General features: G+C 49.1%; 1 protein-coding gene across 1 annotated transcript in view; it reads left to right on the top strand.

Annotated features, from left to right (window-relative positions):
- LOC129859026 (contactin-associated protein-like 2) overlaps positions 1 to 12,453 on the top strand; it is a 14,578-nt gene extending 2,125 nt beyond the window's left edge. Inside the window, exon 3 of the mRNA XM_055928336.1 lies at positions 2,119 to 12,453. Within this exon, the coding sequence (XP_055784311.1) occupies positions 2,119 to 2,321 (203 nt within the window). The 3' untranslated portion in view covers positions 2,322 to 12,453. The remainder of the gene's footprint in view (positions 1 to 2,118) is intronic.
- Positions 12,454 to 22,950: the final 10,497 nt, after the last annotated feature.

The following is a 22,950-nucleotide window of genomic DNA, read 5'->3' as shown; positions in this document are numbered from 1 at the left end:
ATCAATATCTTTCAATATCCATTTATCAATATCCATTCTATAAATATCTATCAATTCTATCAATATCTATCAACATCCATTTATCAATATCCATTCTGTCAAAATCTATCAATATCCATTCTATCAATATCCATTCTATCAATGTCTATCAATATCTTTCAATATCCATTTATCAATATACATTCTATCAATATCTATCTATATCCATTCTATCAATATCTGTCAATATACATTTATCAATATACATTCTGTCAATATATATCAATATACATTCTATCAATATCTATCAATATCCATTCCATCAATATCTTTCAATATCCATTTATCAATATACATTCTGTCAATATCTATCAATATACATTATATCAATATCTATCAATATCCATTCTATCAATATCTTTCGATATCCATTTATCAATATACATTCTATCAATATCTATCAATATACATTATATCAATATCTATCAATATACATTCTATCAATATCCATTATTTTGAAATGGAAAGGAAAATACCTGTCTATTTTGGAAAAATCACCCTAATTAACTCTTTAATCATATCACAGTTGACTTATTTGCTTATGGTTTTGCCTACACCTAGTGACCTGCTTTTTAAATGATATGAACAAACATTATTCCATTTTATTTGGAACGGCAAGCCAGATAAAAACAAAAGGGCCTATTTATATAACGAATATGAATTCGGAGGGCAGAAATTATTAAATATTAAAGCATATCCATATCCACCTCTCACTAAAGGCATCAGGCATACAAAAGGTATACTTAAATCCAAACTGGTTCTCTAGTAAATTGGTACGAATGTCTCATCTTGTGTTCAAGAAGGGCCTTTTTCCCTTAATTCAGATTACACCTGCTCACTTTCGGTTGTTTGAAAAGGAAATCATCTCCAAAATATCTTTATTTTTTAAACACGCCTTAGAAAGTTGGTTGCAATTTCAGTTTAATCCACCTGAAAGGACGGAACAAATAGTACAACAAATCTTGTGGTTAAATTCAAATATACTAATTGATAAAAAAAGGGTATAATTTTAGTGAATGATATCATAAATAGGACTGGTGGAGTTATGTCACACATGCAGCTAACACAGACATATGGAAATGTCTGCTCTACCCAAAATTACAACCAATTCATTGCAGCATTACCACAAAAATGGAAGAGGCAAGTAGAAGGGGAAAAAAGTAAGGAACTTGTATGTCGGCCCTGTATTAAAGAACATAAATGGTTAAAGAAAAGTGTGATACATAAAAACATATACCAATTTAATTTAAGGACCAAAAAACTGACAGCTGTGCCATATAAATTGCAAAATAGTTGGGAAGAGATTTTCGATGTACCCATTCCATGGCACATGGTTTATGAATTGATACGCAAAACAACGCCGGATTCAAAACTTGGAATTTTTCAATTTAAATTTACAATCTGTAGAAGCTATGAGAATAGAAATGTTCAATTCTTTTGTGAAGCATCACAGCACAGTTGAAAAATATATGGCAAATAGAAATCCAAAATGGATAATGTTGAGAGATAGATGGGAGGGGTTGAATGGAGCTGAAGGGTGGGACTAATAACAAGATAAACAATGTAAAACATACCGGATCTGTAAAATGTATATAGGTTCGGAACTTTTGTGAAATAGCACAGTTACAAATAGAAATCAAACTGGATGGACATCAGAAATAGAGGAAGGAACAAACAAGTCAGAGAACTATTGTAAAGTAGACTGTGTCTGTAAAATGTGTATAAGATGTATAAATTGAAGGTAAAGCCGAAGTGTTTATTAGTTTACTCCAATTGGGGGATCGGTGGTAGGGTTTGCTGGGAATAATAATAAAGGTATATTCTTTTAAAAAGTATGTATGTCTATATAGGTATGTGTATGTATATATGTGTATATGTATGCATGCGTGTATGGATATATATATATTTCCCCAAAAAATATATGGGGGATTGGAAATGATGCAGACAATTACATTGATGGAAGCAACATTCTTTCCGCAAAATTAAGCACGCCTTAAATTATTATTATAATTTTTTTATAAAAAAATATCCATTATTTTCAAACTATTTCTAAATCTACTTATTTATATCTGCCCCCAGGTATCATTGCCGTGGTGATCTTCACCGTCCTGTGCACGCTGGCGTTCCTGATTCGCTACATGTTCCGTCACAAGGGCTCCTACCACACCAATGAATCAAAAGGGGCGGAGCCAGCCAGTGGCGAATCAGCAGACACCACCATCATCTGCGCCGAAACCAACCCGGAAACCATAGAGGAATCAAAGAAAGAGTGGTTCATCTAACTGCCAATTGAAAAACAGATGAGGATTGGAGAGTGGGATGTTCATCTGTTGACCAATCACAGGAGAGATGGATGGAGACGTCTACTGAATGGAGGAGGGAGTGGGAGTGGGTGAAAGAGGGTGTACAGAAATCCGATTAACTGCAGAAGAAAGACGAGACAGTTTATTGGAAGGTTGCGTTGAGAGTTGAGAGACTAAATCTGTACATAGTCTTTCTTTGTATTGTGTTCAGGAGTTTCCACGAGTCCTTTGAATACAGGATAGTTATATAACAGCAGATCTGGATCAAATACATTCAAACACTTTAGGTTTTTAGAAGTGCACTTGATTTAGCTTGGATCTTGCACCTTTGGGACTATTCTATTGTCTCCGATGTACCAGGCAAACTAAATCAAGCACAGCTCAAGTATTTGACCTATGTATTTGACCTCTGTATAATAATAATTGATCATATGCTAGCAAAGACTTGTTTGTTTTTTCAACTGAGATCTGAAAGATTTTGCCAAATCATCTGTTTACAAGTTTGGCATTTCTGTTGGTCATGCTTACATGTCCATGATCCATATACACTCCAACAGGGTTTCTCAAACCACTCCAAAAGGTGTAACCAGAGAAACATGGATGCCAAAAGTCCTGCTGTAAATATGTGTTATTTATAAATATATTTAATTTCTTTGTTAATATATGTTTATTCAGAGACATTGGTACATTTACACGACATTTCAGAAACTATTTCTAAGCATAGTACATATCCACAAATGAAAGAAGTTTACTTTAATTGAATTATGACATTAGATTGTATCCACAAGAAGACCTTCTCATCGATGGTTGCAGAGGAATGTCTCAATGCATGATGGGAAAACATGGCAGAACCATAGCTACACACTGCATGGCAGTTTGCTTTCTGTCCTTCCTCTGAGAACAAGTGAGCTCTTGAACTTTCAGCGTCTTTTCTGTTTCCAAACACTTGTCTTACACTGAGTGTACAAAACATTAAGAACACCTTCCTAATATTGGGTTGTACCCCCTTTTGCTCTCAGAACAGCCTAATTTCGTCAGGGCATGGACTCTAGAAGGTGTCGAAAGCATTCCACAGGGATGCTGGCCCATGATGACTCTAATGCTTCCCACAGTTGTGTCAAGTTCGCTGGATGTCCTTTGGGTGGTGGACCATTCTTGATATACACAGGAAACTGTTGAGTGTGAAAAACCCAGCAGCGTTGCAGTTCTTGACACACTCAAACCGGTCCGCCTGGCACCTACTATCATACCCTGTTCAAAGACATTTAAATATTTTGTCTTGCCCATTCACCCTCTGAATGGCACATACACAATCCATGTCTCAATTGTCTCAAGGCTTAAAAATCCTTCTTTAACCCGTCTCCTCCCCTTCATCTACACTGATTGAAGTGGATTTAACAAGTGGCATCAATAAGAGGTCATAGCTTTCACCTGGATTCACCGGGTCAGTCTGTCATGGAAAGAGCAGGTGTTCCTAATGTTTAATACACTCAGTGTAGCTTCTCATGTTTATTTCACAAATTTGATTGATTGATCGATGAGATCGATCATGTTACTTGTAATGCTGAGAGTTTGTCTCATTGGATGTTGAGAGTGCTGTGTTTGTGTGTGTAGATGGGGTCGGTGGCATACGGGGGGGTGGAGCCTATGTTCCATAGGACAAGTCTTTGGGGTCAAGGGTGAAGGGTTGAGGCTTGGTTCTACTGTGTTGAATGGGTTAACCAACTGTGCCTTCAGGAGTCTGCCTTTTAGCCTTCCTCTTGACAACACAAGACCATGGTGTTAGAGCCAGACCCATTGTGTTAGAACCAGACCCATGGTGTTAGAGCCAGACCCATGGTGTTAGAACCAGACCCATGGTGTTAGAACCAGACCCATGGTGTTAGAGCCATGGTGTTAGAACCAGACCCATGGTGTTAGAGACAGACCCATGGTGTTAGAACCAGACCCATGGTGTTAGAACCAGACCCATGGTGTTAGAGCCAGACCCATGGTGTTAGAGCCATGGTGTTAGAGCCAGACCCATGGTATTAGAGCCAGACCCATGGTGTTAGAGCCAGACCCATGGTGTTAGAACCAGACCCATGGTGTTAGAGCCAGACCCATGGTGTTAGAACCAGACCCATGGTGTTAGAACCAGACCCATAGTGTTAGAGCCAGACCCATGGTGTTAGAACCAGACCCATGGTGTTAGAACCAGACCCATGGTGTTAGAACCAGACCCATGGTGTTAGAGCCAGACCCATGGTGTTAGAGCCAGACCCATGGTGTTAGAACCAGACCCATGGTGTTAGAACCAGACCCATAGTGTTAGAGCCAGACCCATGGTGTTAGAACCAGACCCATGGTGTTAGAACCAGACCCATGGTGTTAGAACCAGACCCATGGTGTTAGAGCCAGACCCATGGTGTTAGAGCCAGACCCATGGTGTTAGAACCAGACCCATGGTGTTAGAACCAGACCCATGGTGTTAGAACCAGACCCATGGTGTTAGAGCCATGGTGTTAGAACCAGACCCATGGTGTTAGAGACAGACCCATGGTGTTAGAACCAGACCCATGGTGTTAGAGCCATGGTGTTAGAGCCAGACCCATGGTGTTAGAGACAGACCCATGGTGTTAGAGACAGGCCCATGGTGTTAGAACCAGACCCATGGTGTTAGAACCAGACCCATGGTGTTAGAACCAGACCCATGGTGTTAGAGCCAGACCCATGGTGTTAGAACCAGACCCATGGTGTTAGAAACAGGCCCATGGTGTTAGAACCAGGCCCATGGTGTTAGAACACGACCCATGGTGTTAGAACCAGACCCATGGTGTTAGAACCAGACCCATGGTGTTAGAACCAGACCCATGGTGTTAGAACCAGGCCCAGGGTGTTAGAACCAGGCCCATGGTGTTAGAACCAGACCCATGGTGTTAGAACCAGACCCATGGTGTTAGAACCAGACCCATGGTGTTAAAGCCAGACCCATGGTGTTAGAACCAGACCCATGGTGTTAGAACCAGACCCATGGTGTTAGAGCCAGACCCATGGTGTTAGAGCCAGACCCATGGTGTTAGAGCCAGACCCATGGTGTTAGAGCCAGACCCATGGTGTTAGAACCAGACCCATGGTGTTAGAACCAGACCCATGGTGTTAGAACCAGACCCATGGTGTTAGAGCCATGGTGTTAGAGCCAGACCCATGGTGTTAGAGCCAGACCCATGGTGTTAGAACCAGACCCATGGTGTTAGAACCAGACCCATGGTGTTAGAGCCATGGTGTTAGAACCAGACCCATGGTGTTAGAGACAGACCCATGGTGTTTGAACCAGACCCATGGTGTTAGAACCAGACCCATAGTGTTAGAGCCAGACCCATGGTGTTAGAGCCATGGTGTTAGAGCCAGACCCATGGTGTTAGAGCCAGACCCATGGTGTTAGAACCAGACCCATGGTGTTAAAGCCAGACCCATGGTGCTAGAACCAGACCCATGGTGTTAGAACCAGACCCATAGTGTTAGAGCCAGACCCATGGTGTTAGAACCAGACCCATGGTGTTAGAACCAGACCCATGGTGTTAGAACCAGACCCATGGTGTTAGAACCAGACCCATGGTGTTAGAGCCAGACCCATGGTGTTAGAGCCAGACCCATGGTGTTAGAGCCAGACCCATGGTGTTAGAACCAGACCCATGGTGTTAGAACCAGACCCATGGTGTTAGAACCAGACCCATGGTGTTAGAGCCATGGTGTTAGAACCAGACCCATGGTGTTAGAGACAGACCCATGGTGTTAGAACCAGACCCATGGTGTTAGAGCCATGGTGTTAGAGCCAGACCCATGGTGTTAGAACCAGACCCATGGTGTTAGAACCAGACCCATGGTGTTAGAGCCAGACCCATGGTGTTAGAGCCAGACCCATGGTGTTAGAACCAGACCCATGGTGTTAGAACCAGACCCATGGTGTTAGAACCTGACCCATGGTGTTAGAACCAGACCCATGGTGTTAGAACCAGACCCAAGGTGTTAGAGACAGACCCATGGTGTTAGAACCAGACCCATGGTGTTAGAACCAGACCCATGGTGTTAGAGCCATGGTGTTAGAGCCAGACCCATGGTGTTAGAACCAGACCCATGGTGTTAGAGCCATGGTGTTAGAGCCAGACCCATGGTGTTAGAGCCAGACCCATGGTGTTAGAGCCAGACCCATGGTGTTAGAACCAGACCCATGGTGTTAGAACCAGACCCATGGTGTTAGAGCCAGACCCATGGTGTTAGAACCAGGCCCATGGTGTTAGAACCAGACCCATAGTGTTAGAGCCAGACCCATGGTGTTAGAACCAGACCCATGGTGTTAGAACCAGGCCCATGGTGTTAGAACCAGACCCATGGTGTTAGAACCAGACCCATGGTGTTAGAACCAGACCCATGGTGTTAGAACCAGGCCCATGGTGTTAGAACCATTGTGTTAGAACCAGACCCATGGTGTTAGAGACAGACCCATGGTGTTAGAACCAGACCCATGGTGTTAGAGCCATGGTGTTAGAGCCAGACCCATGGTGTTAGAACCAGACCCATGGTGTTAGAACCATTCCCATGGTGTTATAACCAGACCCATGGTGTTAGAACCAGACCCATGGTGTTAGAACCTGACCCATGGTGTTAGAACCAGACCCATGGTGTTAGAACCAGACCCATAGTGTTAGAGCCAGACCCATGGTGTTAGAACCAGACCCATGGTGTTAGAACCAGACCCATGGTGTTAGAGACAGACCCATGGTGTTAGAACCAGACCCATGGTGTTAGAACCAGACCCATGGTGTTAGAACCAGACCCATGGTGTTAGAGCCATTGTGTTAGAACCAGACCCATGGTGTTAGAGACAGACCCATGGTGTTAGAACCAGACCCATGGTGTTAGAGCCATGGTGTTAGAGCCAGACCCATGGTGTTAGAACCAGACCCATGGTGTTAGAACCATTCCCATGGTGTTATAACCAGACCCATGGTGTTAGAACCAGACCCATGGTGTTAGATCCAGACCCATGGTGTTAGAACCTGACCCATGGTGTTAGAACCTGACCCATGGTGTTAGAACCAGACCCATGGTGTTAGAACCAGACCCATGGTGTTAGACCCAGACCCATGGTGTTAGAACCTGACCCATGGTGTTAGAACCTGACCCATGGTGTTATAGCCAGACCCATGGTGTTAGAACCAGACCCATGGTGTTAGAGCCAGACCCATGGTGTTAGAGCCAGACCCATGGTGTTAGAGCCAGACCCATGGTGTTAGAACCAGACCCATGGTGTTAGAACCAGACCCATGGTGTTAGAACCAGACCCATGGTGTTAGAGCCATGGTGTTAGAACCAGACCCATGGTGTTAGAGCCAGACCCATGGTGTTAGAGCCAGAACCATGGTGTTAGAGCCAGAACCATGGTGTTAGAACCAGACCCATGGTGTTAGAGCCAGACCCATGGTGTTAGAACCAGACCCATGGTGTTAGAACCAGACCCATGGTGTTAGAACCAGACCCATGGTGTTAGAACCAGACCCATAGTGTTAGAGCCAGACCCATGGTTTTAGAACCAGACCCATGGTGTTAGAGCCAGACCCATGGTGTTAGAACCAGACCCATGGTGTTAGAGCCAGACCCATGTTGTCAGAGCCAGACCCATGGTGTTAGAGCCAGACCCATGGTGTTAGAGCCAGACCCATGGTGTTAGAACCAGACCCATGGTGTTAGAACCAGACCCATGGTGTTAGAACCAGACCCATGGTGTTAGAACCAGACCCATGGTGTTAGAGCCAGACCCATGGTGTTAGAGCCAGACCCATGGTGTTAGAACCAGACCCATGGTGTTATAACCAGGCCCATGGTGTTAGAACCAGACCCATGGTGTTAGAGCCAGACCCATGGTGTTAGAACCAGACCCATGGTGTTAGAGCCAGACCCATGGTGTTAGAGCCAGACCCATGGTGTTAGAGCCAGACCCATGGTGTTAGAACCAGACCCATGGTGTTAGAACCAGACCCATGGTGTTAGAGCCAGACCCATGGTGTTAAAGCCAGACCCATGGTGTTAGAACCAGGCCCATGGTGTTACAACCAGACCCATGGTGTTAGAAGCAGAGCCATGGTGTTAGAACCAGACCCATGGTGTTAGAGCCAGACCCATGGTGTTAGAGCCAGACCCATGGTGTTAGAGCCATGGTGTTAGAACCAGATCCATGGTGTTAGAACCAGACCCATGGTGTTAGAGCCAGACCCATGGTGTTAGAACCAGACCCATGGTGTTAGAACCAGACCCATGGTGTTAGAGCCAGACCCATGGTGTTAGAACCAGACCCATGGTGTTAAAGCCAGACCCATGGTGTTAGAACCAGACCCATGGTGTTAGAACCAGAGCCATGGTGTTAGAGCCATGGTGTTAGAACCAGAGCCATGGTGTTAGAACCAGACCCATGGTGTTAGAGCCAGACCCATGGTGTTAGAGCCAGACCCATGGTGTTAGAACCAGAGCCATGGTGTTAGAGCCAGACCCATGGTGTTAGAGTCAGACCCATGGTGTTAGAGCCAGAGCCATGGTGTTAGATCCAGACCCATGGTGTTAGAACCAGACCCATGGTGTTAGAACCAGACTCATGGTGTTAGAACCAGACTCATGGTGTTAGAACCAGACCCATGGTGTTAGAACCAGACCCATGGTGTTAGAACCAGACCCATGGTGTTAGAACCAGACCCATGGTGTTAGAACCAGACCCATGGTGTTAGAACCATGGTGTTAGACCCATGGTGTTAGAGCCAGACCCATGGTGTTAGAGCCAGACCCATGGTGTTAGAACCAGACCCATGGTGTTAGAACCAGACCCATGGTGTTAGAACCAGACCCATGGTGTTAGAACCAGGCCCATGGTGTTAGAACCAGACCCATGGTGTTAGAACCAGACCCATGGTGTTAGAACCAGACCCATGGTGTTAGAACCAGACCCATGGTGTTAGAACCAGACCCATGGTGTTAGAACCAGAGCCATGGTGTTAGAGCCATGGTGTTAGAACCAGAGCCATGGTGTTAGAACCAGACCCATGGTGTTAGAGCCAGACCCATGGTGTTAGAGCCAGACCCATGGTGTTAGAACCAGAGCCATGGTGTTAGAGCCAGACCCATGGTGTTAGAGCCAGACCCATGGTGTTAGAGCCAGAGCCATGGTGTTAGAGCCATAGTGTTAGAACCATGGTGTTAGAACCAGACCCATGGTGTTAGAGCCATGGTGTTAGAACCAGACCCATGGTGTTAGAGCCAGACCCATGGTGTTAGAGCCAGACCCATGGTGTTAGAGCCAGACCCATGGTGTTAGAGCCAGACCCATGGTGTTAGAGCCAGACCCATGGTGTTAGAACCAGAGCCATGGTGTTAGAACCAGACCCATGGTGTTAGAGCCAGACCCATGGTGTTAGAACCAGACCCATGGTGTTAGAGCCATGGTGTTAGAACCATGGTGTTAGAACCAGACCCATGGTGTTAGAACCAGACCCATGGTGTTAGAACCAGAGCCATGGTGTTAGAACCAGACCCATGGTGTTAGAGCCAGACCCATGGTGTTAGAGCCAGACCCATGGTGTTAAAGCCATGGTGTTAGAACCAGACCCATGGTGTTAGAACCAGAGCCATGGTGTTAGAACCAGAGCCATGGTGTTAGAACCAGAGCCATGGTGTTAGAACCAGACCCATGGTGTTAGAGCCAGACCCATTGTGTTAGAACCAGACCCATGGTGTTAGAGCCATGGTGTTAGAACCATGGTGTTAGAACCAGACCCATGGTGTTAGAACCAGACCCATGGTGTTAGAGCCAGACCCATGGTGTTAGAACCAGACCCATGGTGTTAGAACCAGACCCATGGTGTTAGAACCAGACCCATGGTGTTAGAACCAGGCCCATGGTGTTAGAGCCAGACCCATGGTGTTAGAACCAGACCCATGGTGTTAGAGCCAGACCCATGGTGTTAGAACCATACCCATGGTGTTAGAACCAGACCCATGGTGTTAGAACCAGACCCATGGTGTTAGAGCCAGACCCATGGTGTTAGAGCCAGACCCATGGTGTTAGAGCCAGACCCATGGTGTTAGAGCCAGACCCATGGTGTTAGAGCCAGACCCATGGTGTTAGAGCCAGACCCATGGTGTTAGAACCAGACCCATGGTGTTAAAGCCAGACCCATGGTGTTAGAGCCATGGTGTTAGAACCAGAGCCATGGTGTTAGAACCAGACCCATGGTGTTAGAGCCAGACCCATGGTGTTAGAGCCATACCCATGGTGTTAGAGCCATGGTGTTAGAACCAGACCCATGGTGTTAGAGCCAGACCCATGGTGTTAGAACCAGAGCCATGGTGTTAGAACCAGACCCATGGTGTTAGAGCCAGACCCATGGTGTTAGAACCAGACCCATGGTGTTAGAGCCATGCTGTTAGAACCATGGTGTTAGAACCAGACCCATTGTGTTAGAGCCATGGTGTTAGAACCAGACCCATGGTGTTAGAGCCAGACCCATGGTGTTAGAGCCAGACCCATGGTGTTAGAGCCAGACCCATGGTGTTAGAGCCAGTCCCATGGTGTTAGAGCCAGACCCATGGTGTTAGAGCCAGACCCATGGTGTTAGAACCAGAGCCATGGTGTTAGAACCAGACCCATGGTGTTAGAGCCAGACCCATGGTGTTAGAACCAGACCCATGGTGTTAGAGCCATGGTGTTAGAACCATGGTGTTAGAACCAGACCCATGGTGTTAGAACCAGACCCATGGTGTTAGAGCCAGACCCATGGTGTTAGAACCAGACCCATGGTGTTAGAGCCAGACCCATGGTGTTAGAGCCAGACCCATGGTGTTAGAGCCAGACCCATGGTGTTAGAGCCAGACCCATGGTGTTAGAACCAGACCCATGGTGTTAGAACCAGACCCATGGTGTTAGAGCCAGACCCATGGTGTTAGAGCCAGACCCATGGTGTTAGAGCCATGGTGTTAGAACCAGACCCATGGTGTTAGAACCAGAACCATGGTGTTAGAGCCAGACCCATGGTGTTAGAACCAGACCCATGGTGTTAGAACTAGACCCATGGTGTTAGAGCCAGACCCATGGTGTTAGAGCCATGGTGTTAGAGCCAGACCCATGGTGTTAGAACCAGACCCATGGTGTTAGAACCAGGCCCATGGTGTTAGAGCCAGACCCATGGTGTTAGAGCCATGGTGTTAAAGCCAGACCCATGGTGTTAGAACCATGGTGTTAGAGCCAGACCCATGGTGTTAGAGCCAGACCCATGGTGTTAGAGCCATGGTGTTAGAGCCATGGTGTTAGAACCAGACCCATGGTGTTAGAACCAGACCCATGGTGTTAGAGACAGACCCATGGTGTTAGAACCAGACCCATGGTGTTAGAGCCAGACCCATGGTGTTAGAGCCAGACCCATGGTGTTAGAGCCAGACCCATGGTGTTAGAGCCAGACCCATGGTGTTAGAACCAGACCCATGGTGTTAGAGCCATGGTGTTAGAACCAGACCCATGGTGTTAGAACCAGAACCATGGTGTTAGAGCCAGACCCATGGTGTTAGAGCCATGGTGTTAAAGCCAGACCCATGGTGTTAGAACCATGGTGTTAGAACCAGACCCATGGTGTTAGAACCAGACCCATGGTGTTAGAAGCTGTAAATTGCAACTTATTTCCTTTATTTTTTTAAACATGTACATATTGTTGATATTCACATGTATTTATCATGTCTGTCAGGCTTTACAAATGTTAACTTCATACTGGCATTGCCCGGTTACAATGTGATGTCATGACTGCCATTTTTTGTTGCTTGTTGTAATAGTTCTATACTTTTTATTTTCTCTAATGTTTTGTAAAAATGGCCACCGTGGTTTGTTGTGAAACGTTTGTATGTTGTCTCAGAAGGTTCCACGCTAAGGACACACACACACACAGGAAGATGGAAATGAAAAGCCCCAAGACAAGGCTGTCAGCATGTCACCAATTAACATGTCTGTTCCTGGGTTTGTTGTCATGCCACATCTAGCCACTGTCAGTCACCTGAGTCCTGCTTGCAGCTCTACATTTCAATAAAGACAGTGTTTGCACCCAGGGCTACAGTGTATTCACCTGGGGAGTGGGGCTTGTCAGTGATGGAACATGTTGGGTATGTGTGTTTGTGAGAGAGAAAAGAAGGGTGAGAGCGAGAGGGTGGTAGAGAAAAAGAGTGTAATAGAGGGATGGAGAGAGGGGGGGGAGACAGAAGGAGAGTGGGGGATAAATCCCTTGAAGGATGCTTCCCCTAACTTGGCTCCAAAGAACCAGTGTGAGGCCTTCTTACAGGAAAGAAACCCAAGAGGTCCAGCAACAGAGTCTGAGGTGCTCTGCAGTCTGCACTGTGAGAATGTCAGCCTTTTCTGTCTGGAGGATAAGTCTCAAAGAAACAGAAATAACAACTTTATCTGTGAGTTGTTTATAAATACTCTATTTAGACTTCCTTCAATAAATCATCTTGGTTTAACAAACTTTTTTTTTTGCTATGCAGATTAAAGATGAGCTTGATAAACTTCAAACGTTTCTATGTAGAAGAGGAAGAGGAGGTGAGAATAGCTGCACTGAGGGAGGAAGAGGAGGTGAGGATAGCTGCACTGAGGGAGGAAGAGGAGGCCAGGATAGCTGCACTGAGGGAGGAGGAGGAGATGAGGATAGCTGCACTGAGGGAGGAAGAGGAGGTGAGGGTAGCTGCACTGAGGGAGGAAGAGGAGGCCAGGATAGCTGCACTGAGGGAGTAGGAGGAGGTGAGGATAGCTGCACTGAGGGAGGAAGAGGAGGTGAGGATAGCTGCACTGATGGAGGAAGAGGAGGCCAGGATAGCTGCACTGAGGGAGGAGGAGGAGGTGAGGATAGCTGCACTGAGGGAGGAAGAGGAGGTGAGGATAGCTGCACTGAGGGAGGAAGAGGAGGTGAGGATAGCTGCACTGAGGGAGGAAGAGGAGGCCAGGATAGCTGCACTGAGGGAGGAAGAGGAGGTGAGGATAGCTGCACTGAGGGAGGAAGAGGAGGTGAGGATAGCTGCACTGAGGGAGGAAGAGGAGGTGAGGATAGCTGCAATGATGGAGGAGGAGGAGGCCAGGATAGCTGCACTGATGGAGGAAGAGGAGGCCAGGATAGCTGCACTGAGGGAGGAAGAGGAGGCCAGGATAGCTGCACTGAGGGAGGAAGAGGAGGCCAGGATAGCTGCACTGAGGGAGGAAGAGGAGGTGAGGATAGCTGCACTGAGGGAGGAAGAGGAGGTGAGGATAGCTGCACTGAGGGAGGAAGAGCAGGCCAGGATAGCTGCACTGATGGAGGAAGAGGAGGCCAGGATAGCTGCACTGAGGGAGGAAGAGGAGGCCAGGATAGCTGCACTGAGGGAGGAGGAGGAGGTGAGGATAGCTGCACTGAGGGAGGAAGAGGAAGCCAGGATAGCTGCACTGAGGGAGGAAGAGGAGGTGAGGATAGCTGCACTGAGGGAGGAAGAGGAGGCCAGGATAGCTGGACTGAGGGAGGAGGAGGAGGTGAGGATAGCTGCACTGAGGGAGGAAGAGGAGGTGAGGATAGCTGCAATGAGGGAGGAAGAGGAGGTGAGGATAGCTGCACTGAGGGAGGAAGAGGAGGTGAGGATAGCTGCACTGAGGGAGGAAGAGGAGGTGAGGATAGCTGCACTGATGGAGGAAGAGGAGGCCAGGATAGCTGCACTGAGGGAGGAGGAGGAGGTGAGGATAGCTGCACTGAGGGAGGAAGAGGAGGTGAGGATAGCTGCACTGAGGGAGGAAGAGGAGGTGAGGATAGCTGCACTGAGGGAGGAAGAGGAGGCCAGGATAGCTGCACTGAGGGAGGAGGAGGAGGTGAGGATAGCTGCACTGAGGGAGGAAGAGGAGGTGAGGATAGCTGCACTGATGGAGGAAGAGGAGGCCAGGATAGCTGCACTGAGGGATGAGGAGGAGGTGAGGATAGCTGCACTGAGGGAGGAAGAGGAGGTGAGGATAGCTGCACTGAGGGAGGAAGAGGAGGTGAGGATAGCTGCACTGAGGGAGGAAGAGGAGGTGAGGATAGCTGCACTGAGGGAGGAAGAGGAGGTGAGGATAGCTGCACTGAGGGAGGAGGAGGAGGTGAGGATAGCTGCACTGATGGAGGAAGAGGAGGCCAGGATAGCTGCACTGAGGGAGGAGGAGGAGGTGAGGATAGCTGCACTGAGGGAGGAAGAGGAGGTGAGGATAGCTGCACTGAGGGAGGAGGAGGAGGTGAGGATAGCTGCACTGAGGGAAGAAGAGGAGGTGAGGATAGCTGCACTGAGGGAGGAGGAGGAGGTGAGGATAGCTGCACTGAGGGAGGAAGAGGAGGTGAGGATAGCTGCACTGAGGGAGGAAGAGGAGGTGAGGATAGCTACACAGAGGGAGGAAGAGGAGGTGAGGATAGCTGCACTGAGGGAGGAAGAGGAGGCCAGGATAGCTGCACTGAGGGAGGAGGAGGAGGTGAGGATAGCTGCACTGAGGGAAGAAGAGGAGGTGAGGATAGCTGCACTGATGGAGGAAGAGGAGGCCAGGATAGCTGCACTGAGGGAGGAGGAGGAGGTGAGGATAGCTGCACTGAGGGAGGAAGAGGAGGTGAGGATAGCTGCACTGAGGGAGGAAGAGGAGGTGAGGATAGCTACACAGAGGGAGGAAGAGGAGGTGAGGATAGCTGCACTGAGGGAGGAAGAGGAGGTGAGGATAACTGCACTGAGGGAGGAAGAGGAGGTGAGGATAGCTGCTCTGAGGGAGGAAGAGGAGGCCAGGATAGCTGCACTGAGGGAGGAAGAGGAGATGAGGATAGCTGCACTGAGGGAGGAAGAGGAGGTGAGGATAGCTGCACTGAGGGAGGAAGAGGAGGTGAGGATAGCTGCAATGATGGAGGAAGAGGAGGCCAGTATAGTTGTTCTGAGAGACGAAGAGGAGGCCAGGATAGCTGCACTGATGGAGGAAGAGGAGGCCAGGATAGCTGCACTGAGGGAGTAAGAGGAGGCCAGGATAGCTGCACTGAGGGAGGAAGAGGAGGTGAGGATAGTTGTTCTGATAGAGGAAGAGGAGGTGAGGATAGCTGCACTGAGAGAGGAAGAGGAGGTGAGGATAGCTGCACTGAGGGGGGAAGAGGAGGTGAGGATAGCTGCACTGATGGAGGAAGAGGAGGTGAGGATAGCTGCACTGATGGAGGAAGAGGAGGTGAGGATAGCTGCACTGATGGAGGAAGAGAAGGTGAGGATAGCTGCACTGATGAGGAAGAGGAGATGAGGATAGCTGCACTGAGGGAGGAAGAGGAGGTGAGGATAGCTGCACTGAGGGAGGAAGAGGAGGCCAGGATAGCTGCACTTAGGGAGGAGGAGGAGGTGAGGAAAGCTGCACTGAGGGGGGAAGAGGAGGTGAGGATAGCTGCACTGATGGAGGAAGAGGAGGTGAGGATAGCTGCTCTGATGGAGGAAGAGGAGGTGAGGATAGCTGCACTGATGGAGGAAGAGGAGGTGAGGATAGCTGCACTGATGGAGGAAGAGGAGGTGAGGATAGCTGCACTGAGGGAGGAAGAGGCGGTGAGGATAGCTGCACTGAGGGACGAAGAGGAGGTGAGGATAGCTGCACTGAGGGAGGAAGAGGATGTGAGGATAGCTGCACTGATGGAGGAAGAGGAGGTGAGGATAGCTGCACTGAGGGAGGAAGAGGAGGCCAGGATAGCTGCACTGAGGGAGGAAGTGGTGAGGATAGCTGCACTGATGGAGGAAGAGGAGGTGAGGATAGCTGCACTGAGGGAGGAAGTGGTGAGGATAGCTGCACTGAGGGAGGAAGAGGAGGTGAGGATAGCTGCACTGAGGGAGGAAGAGGAGGCCAGGATAGCTGCACTGAGGGAGGAAGTGGTGAGGATAGCTGCACTGATGGAGGAAGAGGAGGTGAGGATAGCTGCACTGAGGGAGGAAGTGGTGAGGATAGCTGCACTGAGGGAGGAAGAGGAGGTGAGGATAGCTGCACTGAGGGAGGAAGAGGAGGTGAGGATAGCTGCACTGAGGGAGGAAGAGGAGGTGAGGATAGCTGCACTGAGGGAGGAAGAGGAGGCCAGGATAGCTGCACTGAGGGAGGAGGAGGAGGTGAGGATAGCTGCACTGAGGGAAGAAGAGGAGGTGAGGATAGCTGCACTGATGGAGGAAGAGGAGGCCAGGATAGCTGCACTGAGGGAGGAGGAGGAGGTGAGGATAGCTGCACTGAGGGAGGAAGAGGAGGTGAGGATAGCTGCACTGAGGGAGGAAGAGGAGGTGAGGATAGCTACACAGAGGGAGGAAGAGGAGGTGAGGATAGCTGCACTGAGGGAGGAAGAGGAGGTGAGGATAGATGCACTGAGGGAGGAAGAGGAGGTGAGGATAGCTGCACTGAGGGAGGAAGAGGAGGCCAGGATAGCTGCACTGAGGGAGGAGGAGGAGGTGAGGATAGCTGCACTGAGGGAAGAAGAGGAGGTGAGGATAGCTGCACTGAGGGAGGAAGAGGAGGTGAGGATAGCTACACTGAGGGAGGAGGAGGAGGTGAGGATAGCTGCACTGAGGGAGGAAGAGGAGGTGAGGATAGCTGCACTGAGGGAGGAAGAGGAGGTGAGGATAGCTACACAGAGGGAGGAAGAGGAGGTGAGGATAGCTGCACTGAGGGAGGAAGAGGAGGCCAGGATAGCTGCACTGAGGGAGGAGGAGGAGGTGAGGATAGCTGCACTGAGGGAAGAAGAGGAGGTGAGGATAGCTGCACTGATGGAGGAAGAGGAGGCCAGGATAGCTGCACTGAGGGAGGAGGAGGAGGTGAGGATAGCTGCACTGAGGGAGGAAGAGGAGGTGAGGATAGCTGCACTGAGGGAGGAAGAGGAGGTGAGGATAGCTACACAGAGGGAGGAAGAGGAGGTGAGGATAGCTGCACTGATGGAGGAAGAGGAGGTGAGGATAGCTGCACTGAGGGAGGAAGAGGAGGCCAGGATAGCTGCACTGAGGGAGGAAGAGGAGGTGAGGATAGTTGTTCTGATAGAGGAAGAGGAGGTGAGGATAGCTGCACTGATGGAGGAAGAGGAGGTGAGGATAGCTGCACTGAGGGAGGAAGAGGAGATGTGGATAGCTGCACTGAGGGAGGAAGAGGAGGCCAGTATAGTTGTTCTGAGAGACGAAGAGGAGGCCAGGATAGCTGCACTGATGGAGGAAGAGGAGGCCAGGATAGCTGCACTGAGGGAGTAAGAGGAGGCCAGGATAGCTGCACTGAGGGAGGAAGAGGAGGTGAGGATAGTTGTTCTGATAGAGGAAGAGGAGGTGAGGATAGCTGCCCTGATGGAGGAAGAGGAGGTGAGGATAGTTGTTCTGATAGAGGAAGAGGAGGTGAGGATAGTTGTTCTGATAGAGGAAGAGGAGGTGAGGATAGCTGCACTGATGGAGGAAGAGGAGGTGAGGATAGTTGTTCTGATAGAGGAAGAGGAGGTGAGGATAGCTGCACTGAGAGAGGAAGAGGAGGTGAGGATAGCTGCACTGAGGGGGGAAGAGGAGGTGAGGATAGTTGTTCTGATAGAGGAAGAGGAGGTGAGGATAGTTGTTCTGATAGAGGAAGAGGAGGTGAGGATAGCTGCACTGAGGGAGGAAGAGGAGGCCAGGATAGCTGCACTGAGGGAGGAAGAGGAGGTGAGGATAGCTGCACTGAGGGAGGAAGAGGAGGTGAGGATAGCTGCACTGATGGAGGAAGAGGAGGTGAGGATAGCTGCACTGATGGAGGAAGAGGAGGTGAGGATAGCTGCACTGATGGAGGAAGAGAAGGTGAGGATAGCTGCACTGATGAGGAAGAGGAGATGAGGATAGCTGCACTGAGGGAGGAAGAGGAGGTGAGGATAGCTGCACTGAGGGAGGAAGAGGAGGCCAGGATAGCTGCACTTAGGGAGGAGGAGGAGGTGAGGAAAGCTGCACTGAGGGGGGAAGAGGAGGTGAGGATAGCTGCACTGATGGAGGAAGAGGAGGTGAGGATAGCTGCTCTGATGGAGGAAGAGGAGGTGAGGATAGCTGCACTGATGGAGGAAGAGGAGGTGAGGATAGCTGCACTGATGGAGGAAGAGGAGGTGAGGATAGCTGCACTGAGGGAGGAAGAGGAGGTGAGGATAGCTGCACTGATGGAGGAAGAGGAGGTGAGGATAGCTGCACTGAGGGAGGAAGAGGAGGCCAGGATAGCTGCACTGAGGGAGGAAGAGGAGGTGAGGATAGCTGCACTGATGGAGGAAGAGGAGGTGAGGATAGCTGCACTGATGGAGGAAGAGGAGGTGAGGATAGCTGCACTGAGGGAGGAAGAGGAGGTGAGGATAGCTGCACTGAGGGAGGAAGAGAAGGTGAGGATAGCTGCACTGACGGAGGAAGAGGAGGTGAGGATAGCTGCACTGTTGTAGGAAGAGGAGGCCAGTATAGTTGTTCTGAGAGATGAAGAGGAGGCCAGGATAGCTGTTCTGAGGGAGGAAGAGGAGGTGAGGATAGCTGCACTGGGGGAGGAAGAGGAGGCCAGTATAGTTGTTCTGAGAGACGAAGAGGAGGCCAGGATAGCTGCACTGAGGGAGGAGGAGGAGGTGAGGATAGCTGCACTGATGGAGGAAGAGGAGGTGAGGATAGCTGCACTGAAGGAGGAAGAGGAGGCCAGTATAGTTGTTCTGAGAGACGAAGAGGAGGCCAGGATAGCTGTTCTGAGGGAGGAAGAGGAGGTGAGGATAGCTGCACTGATGGAGGAAGAGGAGGTGAGGATAGCTGCACTGAGGGAGGAAGAGGAGGTGATGATATCTGCACTGAGAGAGGAAGAGGAGGTGAGGATAGCTGCACTGAGGGAGGAAGAGGAGGTGAGGATAGCTGCTCTGATGGAGGAAGAGGAGGTGAGGATAGCTGTACTGATGGAGGAAGAGGAGGTGAGGATAGCTGCTCTGAGGGAGGAAGAGGAGGCCAGGATAGCTGCACTGAGGGAGGAAGAGGAGGCCAGGATAGCTGCACTCAGGGAGGAAGAGGAGGTGAGGATAGCTGCACTGAGGGAGGAGGTGAGGATAGCTGCACTGAGGGAGGAAGAGGAAGCCAGGATAGCTGCTCTGAGGGAGGAAGAGGAGGTGAGGATAGCTGCACTGGGGGAGGAAGAGGAGGCCAGTATAGTTGTTCTGAGAGACAAAGAGGAGGCCAGGATAGCTGTTCTGAGGGAGGAAGAGGAGGCCAGGATAGCTGCACTGAGAGAGGAAGAGGAGGTGAGGATAGCTGCACCGTTAGAGGAAGAGGAGGTGAGGATAGCTGCCCTGAGGGAGGAAGAGGTGAGGTTAGCTGCTCTGAGGGGGGAAGAGGAGGTGAGGATAGCTGTTCTAAGGGAGGAAGAGGAGGTGAGGATAGTTGTTCTGAGGGAGGAAGAGGTGAGGATAGTTGTTCTGAGGGAGGAAGAGGAGGTGAGGTTAGTTGTTCTGAGGGGGGAAAAGAGGAGGTGAGGATAGTTGTTCTGAGGGGGGAGGAGGAGGTGAGGATAGTTGTTCTGAGGGAGGAAGAGGAGGTGAGGATAGTTGTTCTGAGGGAGGAAGAGGTGGGGATAGTTGTTCTGAGAGAGGAAGAGGTGAGGATAGTTGTTCTGAGGGGGGAGGAGGAGGTGAGGATAGTTGTTCTGAGGGGGGAAGAGGAGGTGAGGATAGTTGTTCTGAGGGGGGAGGAGGAGCAGAAGAGTCAGATGATGAAGGAGAATATTGAGGAGATGAGCAGAGAGATATCATCACAGCAACAAACTAGGATAGTAAGTAATAGTATAATGTCCCATTAATCAACAAATATGTTTTATTAACATTCAAGAAACTCAAGCAAATATTGAAACATCAAATACCAACCAGTGGTATAACTGTTTCTCAACTTGTTTTCAAAGATAAGCTTTGCTTCAACTATATTCATAAATCACCTCACGGAAGTACCTCACTAGAGTGTCTCTAACGGTTTGGTTCTACTATTACATAGGTCTTGTCTGTTAAGATACACAAGGAGAGAAGTTTGTAGCAGTGTATAGCAGCTGCGTTCTGATCCTCTGTGCTACTGTGAGGAGAGTGAGAGGTCTTGGTGGGGAAAATGCCTTGCATGTACCATGGAGGTGCCATCCATACCAGTCTCCACTGTCTCTCCTTTCCTTCTTCTGGACAGACTATCACACCCAGGGTCTAGTTGTTACTGTCCCCTACCTCAACGTCCCAGCTGTGTGTCCCTGAGTTAAAGCCCTCAGAGCCCAAGACCATTTTATAGTAATTAAACCTCTCTGGGTTGTCAGGAAGCCGCTGTCTCTCTTTATTGTTTAAGGCACTGGCCAGGTCCTCAGACAGGATGAGACTGGTGTAGGCAGTGTTGGGGTTCAGAATCACCTGGATCGGAGAACAGAGAATAGAGATACAGTGTTGTCACCACCTATAGACCTAGTTGTGGCCTCTTACTACCATTTAGTAGTACCATTCATTGTTGCCGGGGAATTTAATGCAGGGAAATTTAAATCGGTTTTACCTAATTTCTACCAGCATGTTAAATGTGCAACCAGAGGGGAAAAAAACTCTAGACCACCTTTACTCCACACACAGAGACGCATACAAAGCTCTCCCTTGCCCTCCATTTGGCAAATCTAACCATAATTCTATCCTCCTGATTCCTGCTTACAAGCAAAAACTAAAGCAGGAAGCACCAGTCAATAAAAAAATGGTCAGATAAAGCAGATGCTAAGTTACAGGACTGTTATTCTAGCACAGACTGGAATATGTTCTGGGATTCTTCCGATAGCATTGAGGAGTACACCACATCAGTCACTGGCTTCATCAATAAGTGCATTGATGACGTCGTCCCCACAGTGACTGTACGTACATACCCCAACCAGAAGCCATGGATTACAGGCAACATCCGCACTGGGCTAAATGGTAGAGCTGCCGCTTTCAAGGAGCGGGACTCTAACCCGAAAGCTTATAAGAAATCTCGCTATGCCCTCCGAAGAACCATCAAACAGGCAAAGCATCAATACAGGACTAAGATCGAATCGTACCACACCTGCTCTGATGCTCGTCGGATGTGGCAGGGCTTGCGAACTATTACAGACTACAAAGGGAAGCACAGCCGCAAGCTGCCCAGTGACACGAGCCTACCAGACGAGCTAAATCACTTCTATGCTCGCTTTGAGGCAAGTAACACTGAAACATGCATGAGAGCATCAGCTGTTCCAGACAACTGTGTGAGAATGATATTCATTGACTACATCTCAGCGTTCAACACCATAGTGACCTCAAAGCTCATCACTAAGCTAAGGACCCTGGGACTAAACACCTCCCTCTGCAACTGGATTCTGGACTTCCTGATGGGCCGCCCCCAGGTGGTAAGGATAGGTAACAACACATCCGCCACGCTGATCCTCAACACGGGAGCCCCTCAGGGGTGCGTGCTCAGTACCCTCCTGTACTCCCTGTTCACTCATGACTGCATGGCCAGACACGACTCCAACACCATTATTAAGTTTGCCGATGACACAACAGTGGTAGGCCTGATCAGTGAGAACGAGGAGACAGCCTATAGGGAGGAGGTCAGAGACCTGGCCGTGTGGTGACAGGATATCAAATCAAATCAAATGTATTTATATAGCCCTTCTTACATCAGCTGATATCTCAAAGTGCGATACAGAAACCCAGCCTAAAACCCCAAACAGCAAGCAAAGCAGGTGCAGAAGCACGGTGGCTAGGAAAAACTCCCTAGAAAGCCAAAACCTAGGAAGAAACCTAGAGAGGAACCAGGCTATGAGGGGTGGCCAGTCATCTTCTGGCTGTGCCGGGTGGAGATTATAACAGAACATGGCCAAGATGTTCAAATGTTCATAAATGACCAGCATGGTCAAATAATAATAATCACAGTAGTTGTCGAGGGTGCAGCAAGTCAGCACCTCAGGAGTAAATGTCAGTTGACTTTTCATAGCTGATCATTAAGAGTCTCTCTACCGCTCCTGCTGTCTCTAGAGAGTTGAAAACAGCAGGTCTGGGATAGATATCAACCTCTCCCTCAACGTGATCAAAACTAAGGAGATGATTGTGGACTACAGGAAAAGGAGGACCGAGCACGCCCCCATTCTCATCGACTGGGATGTTGTGAAGCAAGTTGAGAGCTTCAAGTTTCTTGGTGTCCACATCACCAACAAACTAACATGGTCCAAGCACACCAAGAAAGTCATGAAGAGGGCACGACAAAGCCTATTCCCCTTCAGGACTGAAAAGATTTGGCATGGGTCCTCAGATCCTCAAAAGGTTCTACAGCTGCACCCTTGAGGGCACCCTGACGGGTTGCATCACTGCCTGGTATGGCAACTGCTCGGCCTCTGTCCACAAGGCACTACAGAGGGTAGTGCGTACGGCCCAGTACATCACTGGGGCCAAGCTTCCTGCCATCCAGGAGCAAGAGATGTCAGAGGAAGGCCCTAAAAATTGTCAAAGACTCCAGCCATCCACGTCATAGACTGTTCTCTCTTCTATGTCTAGTTCCAAGTCTAGGTCCAAAAGGCTTCTTAACAGCTTCTCCCTCCAAGCCATAA

This window comes from Salvelinus fontinalis, chromosome 7 (genome assembly GCF_029448725.1).
Source record: "Salvelinus fontinalis isolate EN_2023a chromosome 7, ASM2944872v1, whole genome shotgun sequence".
NCBI lineage: Eukaryota > Metazoa > Chordata > Actinopteri > Salmoniformes > Salmonidae > Salvelinus > Salvelinus fontinalis.
Note: the sequence above shows the minus strand (reverse complement) of the source record. Positions and strands in the feature narration are given on the sequence as shown.